The sequence below is a fragment of the Nesoenas mayeri genome (genome assembly GCF_963082525.1).
Source record: "Nesoenas mayeri genome assembly, chromosome: 5".
In the NCBI taxonomy this organism is placed as follows: Eukaryota; Metazoa; Chordata; class Aves; order Columbiformes; family Columbidae; genus Nesoenas; species Nesoenas mayeri.
Genome location: NC_137548.1, coordinates 9,567,473 through 9,572,568, shown reverse-complemented (window position 1 = coordinate 9,572,568; position 5,096 = coordinate 9,567,473). Strand labels below are relative to the sequence as shown.

At 50.0% G+C, this 5,096-nt stretch overlaps 1 protein-coding gene across 1 annotated transcript; it reads left to right on the top strand.

Annotated features, from left to right (window-relative positions):
• Positions 1 to 1,697: 1,697 nt before the first annotated feature.
• Positions 1,698 to 3,768, top strand: ZBTB42 (zinc finger and BTB domain containing 42). The gene has a single exon (XM_080345555.1). The coding sequence runs from the start codon at positions 1,712 to 1,714 to the stop codon at positions 3,140 to 3,142; it is 1,431 nt and encodes a 476-aa protein (XP_080201681.1). The 5' UTR covers positions 1,698 to 1,711; the 3' UTR covers positions 3,143 to 3,768.
• The last annotated feature ends 1,328 nt before the right edge of the window (positions 3,769 to 5,096 follow it).

The window sequence follows — 5,096 nt, the reverse complement described above, 5'->3', positions numbered from 1 at the left end:
GCCCTCTCCGCGGCGGCGCAGCGGAGTTGGAAGCGGGACGGCGGCGCTGCCAATGCAGCGGCCAAGAGGGGAGGAGGAGGAGGAGGAAGGGGAGGAGGAGAAGGACGGGGGGGGAGGGCGCAGCCGGCAGTGCGCACCGGCCGCCGCCGGCGGGGCTGGCCGGGGCGGCGGGGGCTATTGTGTGCACCAGACGGGGACACACACACGCACACACACTCACACCCGCGGCTCGGAGGGAAAGTATCGCGAGAGCGGCCGGCTAACAACCTGCTCCACAACACCGCCGCGCCGCCGGCCCCGCGCCGCACCCGCGGAGCGCCGCGCACATGCGGACGCCGAGCCCCGCCGCCGCAAGACGGTAAGTACGCGGTGGGGCGGCCGGGAGGGTCAAAGCCACCACCGCTGCCTTTCCCCCCGGCAAAGTCCTCCCTGCAAAGTTGGGGAGCGCGGCTGCAAAGCTGGGGGGGTGGGGTGGTGCTCCGAAAAGCGGCTCCGCGGTAACACCCCCCACCCAGCGCTGCGCGGAGCCGGGCGCCGGCGAAGGTCACCGCGGCGGGCTGCGGGGAGCAACTTTGCAGAGGGAGGTGGGGTCCGGGGTGGGGGGGAGTGTGTGGGGGGGGCGGGCTCGGGGCAAGTTTGTGGGATTTAATCGCGGGCTATAAATGGGGCTGCTGGAACTTTAAAAGGCAGCAAGCTGTGGTTGGCTGGTAGCGAGATTTGGAGTAACATATGGCATTAAAAGGCGCACAGCTGGAGGTAGCATTTCCATCGCAGTGAAGTCAGAGCAGCTGACTCTCCAGCTTGCGGTGTAATTAGCAAACCGAGCACTCCTCCTTCCCTCCCTCTCTCCCTCCCGCCTCTCGCCCTCCCTCCCGCCGCGCCTCGCTCGCACTCGCACCCGCGCTCCCTCCTGCCCGCCCGGCTCCGCGCCCGCGGCCGGCTCCGCCGCGCCCCGCGGGAAGGTAAGCGCCCGGCCGCGGCAGGTAGCTGGCTGCAGCCTCAGCCCTGCCCTCTCCCTGCCCTTACGCCGCTTATTTTCCTCCTTGGCTTTTAATAACTTCAAGGGAAACTTTTTCCCTTTATTTCCACCCCCTCCCGTTGCCCCCTTTCCCGCATGCGGGGCCACTTCTCCCCACCCTCCTCCCTCCCCACCCTGCTCCTTTCCTGCAAAAAACGCCGCTTCCCCAGCGCCAGCCGCGACTGTTTTGTTGTGATTCGGTGCATAACGACTGAGGATAAAGTTTAAATGTGCATGTGTGTATGTGCGTGACGTGGGTAATATGCTTTATTAGAAGATGCCCCGAGTTAGCATTGCTGGGAAGACAGCCTGGGAGTTTATGCTTTTTTTTTTTGTGTGTGTGTGTGTGTGTGCGCTTTCCACCTCTTAATTTTACTAAAGTGCTTAGTGGCAGAAACAAAGGTTGGAGGGGCTGCTGCTTTACTAGCTTTTGTTTACTTACAATCAAGTTTTTCCTGTTTGGAGCAGGTGCGAAAGGATGAGAAGCATGTTGTGTTGTGTTGTTTGGTTTTTTTTTTACCTCCCCCCCCCCCAATAAAACTATTACAGACAATTAACAGTAAATGTTATCTCCAAGGCTGTTTCTTTGGCTTGTGTTACCAAAAAGCCGATCTGTTTGTTACAGCTGCTAGGAGGCTTTAGTTTACAGTAGCATTCAAGTTTTTCCTGTTTTGAACAGGTTATGAAGGAAGAATGGAGTTTCCAGACCATAGCCGCCAGTTGCTGCAGTGTCTGAGTCAGCAGCGTCACCAGGGCTTCCTGTGTGACTGTACTGTTTTAGTTGGAGAAGCTCAATTCAGAGCTCACAGAGCCGTTCTCGCCTCTTGCAGTATGTACTTCCATCTTTTCTACAGGGACCAGTTAGACAAAAGGGATATTGTGCATCTGAACAGTGACATTGTCACAGCCCCTGCCTTCAGCCTGCTGCTCGAATTCATGTACGAGGGAAAGCTGGAATTCAACAGTCTCCCGGTGGAAGATGTGCTGGCTGCGGCTAGCTACCTTCACATGTATGACATTGTGAAAGTCTGCAAGGGCAAGTTGAAAGATAAAGAATTATGTTTGGAAGAGAAGATTAATGATGAGGCGGCTGGTTTGGAGAAAGCGGAGCATTTTCTAGACGCCGGAGTGCCCCTGGTCCACGAGTTTGACCCAGGAAACAAACAAAAATTCAGCGTTGCAGAATATGAGAGAGCAGCAGGCAAAGAAAAGGTCAGCAGTCACCCTGCCTGGTCCTCTGATCATATAAGTGTCAGCTCTGTGCCGACAGAGGCAGAACCGTGCGCTGCAGCAGCTGGAAAAACAAAGGCTAATGTCAATAGTTCCACAGGACCTTTGTCCCAAAGGTCTGTTAACCATCCCCTGGCTTCGAGTGATGTGGACTGTGCGCTGGATTTGTCTTTCAAGCCCGTGCCGGGGAGAGATTCCTTACACCCCTCCTATGTCTTTGGACAGCTGGCTTCCGACAGCCAGCAGCAGGGTACCGAGCCACTTGTTAAAGATGAACAAGACTTGCTGTCAGATCAGGAGGACGGCGAAGCCAGGAGTCCGGAGAGTCAGCATTTTGGGAATTCAGCCAAAAGCCTAGTGACAGGGTTAGGACACATGTTCGCGGGGAATGGCAGCTCTCATGCCCGAGAGGAGGATATAGATCAAGAGCGAGATGAGAGCGAGGACGACATGGATTCGTCGGACATCTCCTCCTCGGGTGTCCTCGTGCCTCCTGGGCATATCTGCATTTGCCCCCTCTGTAGCAAGGTGTTCCCGAGCCCCCACATCCTTCAGCTGCACCTGAGCTCTCACTTTCGCGACAAGGACGGCTCGCGGACCCGCCTGTCCCCCGATGGGTCCGTCCCCACTTGTACCCTCTGCGGAAAGACTTTTTCTTGCATGTACACGTTAAAGAGGCACGAGAGGACTCACTCGGGGGAGAAGCCCTACACCTGCGGCCAGTGCGGCAAGAGCTTCCAGTATTCCCACAACCTCAGCCGCCACGCGGTGGTGCACACCAGGGAGAAACCCCACGGGTGCAAGTGGTGCGAGAGACGCTTCACGCAGTCTGGGGATTTGTACAGACACATCCGCAAATTTCATTGTGGCCTTGTAAAGTCCTTGGTTGTTTGAGAGGCGTCATTTTTTTTTATTTTTTATTCCACCCCCCCCCCCCCCCCCCCGTTTTAAAACAAACCAGGAAAATAAGGCAGCATCTGAATTTTATTTCCCCGCCCTCCTTTATTTTATTTTGTTGATATTCACTTCAGGTGTACAATCTTAAAAAGATGCAGAGGTATACACTCCAGAGGCCTTTTAATGCAATTCTTCCATCTCCTCACTTCCCCTGCTGCCCTCCCTTCTCGGCCCTGTCCTTTAGGTCTTCTCTTGCGCACCCATGTTACATTATTAATGTGAAATGATCTAAGTAATTCTGCAGTGATTTAGTGTCTGTTTTCATGCTGGAAGTATGTGCTTCATGGTCAGGGTTGGTGGTTTTATTTTATTTTTTTTTTTCAGTTTCAAAAAAGATTATCAGCAAATTCCGGAGAAAAATTTGGATTCCATTAAGCTCCCCTAATGCTCTCTGCATGTTGCATAGAAACATCCAAAGAGATGAACTATGATTTAAATACATTTCGGTGTAGAGAAACTTGTCTGCATATCGCAGAGCAAGCGGCCGTACTCTTATTTTCTAGGGCTAGACAAGCCTTTAAATTAGTCCCAGTTGTAAAAGGGGTTGAGGATTCCTGGCTGTGTCTTTGGTACTGGTCATTTCTTACTCTTTTTAATGTTAGAATAGTTCTGCAAATGGTCCTGAAATCTGAATGAGAAGTTCTTGCCTTGGGACTTGACTTAAATTTTCCCTTCCCATCCATCCTCATGTGTGGGCTGACCTACTGAAAAGCTGCTTTTGAGCATGAAACGTGGATGGAAAAACTCTTTCTGTCTGCGCTGTGTTCACTCCTGAAATGTTGAAGAATGTGTGGTAGGACATATGAAAAATCATGAGGTACATTAGTATCTTCATTCCCATATTGATGCCCAGAGGCTGATCCTGTCCCCCTTGGCGGAGGGACAACAGCAGCCCTAAACAACTAAATAACCCCACCTTGATATCAGGCTCCTGGACAGTCTTATAACTAATGCGACGTGTTAGGAGATACCCTGCTATCTGGTCCAAAAGGTTTGCTGCTACGCTAAAATCAGCAGCTTGGAATTTTAGTTTATTCTCTATGAAGTTGGTAATTCCCTCTGGACCAAATTCTGTGCAATTGTTGGTGTTTTGAAGGGGCAGGATGAAGATAAACTGCTGGAGGGAAAACATGGCCCAACTTTTCCCCCATGTTCCACCTTTTCAGGGGCTTGGGGGTATTTCTACGTGTTTTTTTAGTTTGTTTGTAAACTGAGGCTGCCTGTAACTATAACAAGTTTTACTCCAAATAACTCAATTACTTGCCTAATAGAGCATCCTTTGGTCTGTGCATGTCAATAAATATCAGATTATTCCCTTCCAGCCAAATTACCCATTCATGGTACATGTACACAGGACTGAAATATAATAATATCTGAAGGTTTTGCATGTCATTCTGCTGCGTTAACGTTGCTTCACCAGCTTTCCTAACACTCCTGGAGTTGTTTTATGAAACTTAAGTGTTTATTTTAAAATTAATTTGAAGCACTGAGTTAGATTATTTTTTAAAGTTGTGCTTAAAATACTGTAGTTCATCTTATGAAGAAAATAATTCCCAATGCCTTCCCCCTCTGGTCCAAAAACTGAGCACTACCTACATAAATAATATGGGATTTCTTTGTTTTAAAATAAGTTCCTGCTCTTTTAGGAAAATCAGGATCTACTTGTTACAGCATCCTCTTATTATTCATCTCTTAAACTATGAATGTACATGTAATGTGAAATTTTGCTTCTATTTATAGTTTTGAGGTTTTTTGTTTTCGGTCTAATTTTCCGACTGTAAAATATTTTTGCTGAACCTGTTACATATGAAAGTTGTGGGAGAGTACTGTATCTTGAACATAAGTGGCTTTGGTACTGTGGTCTTATTTTACTTAATCAGTTTTTTCTTCC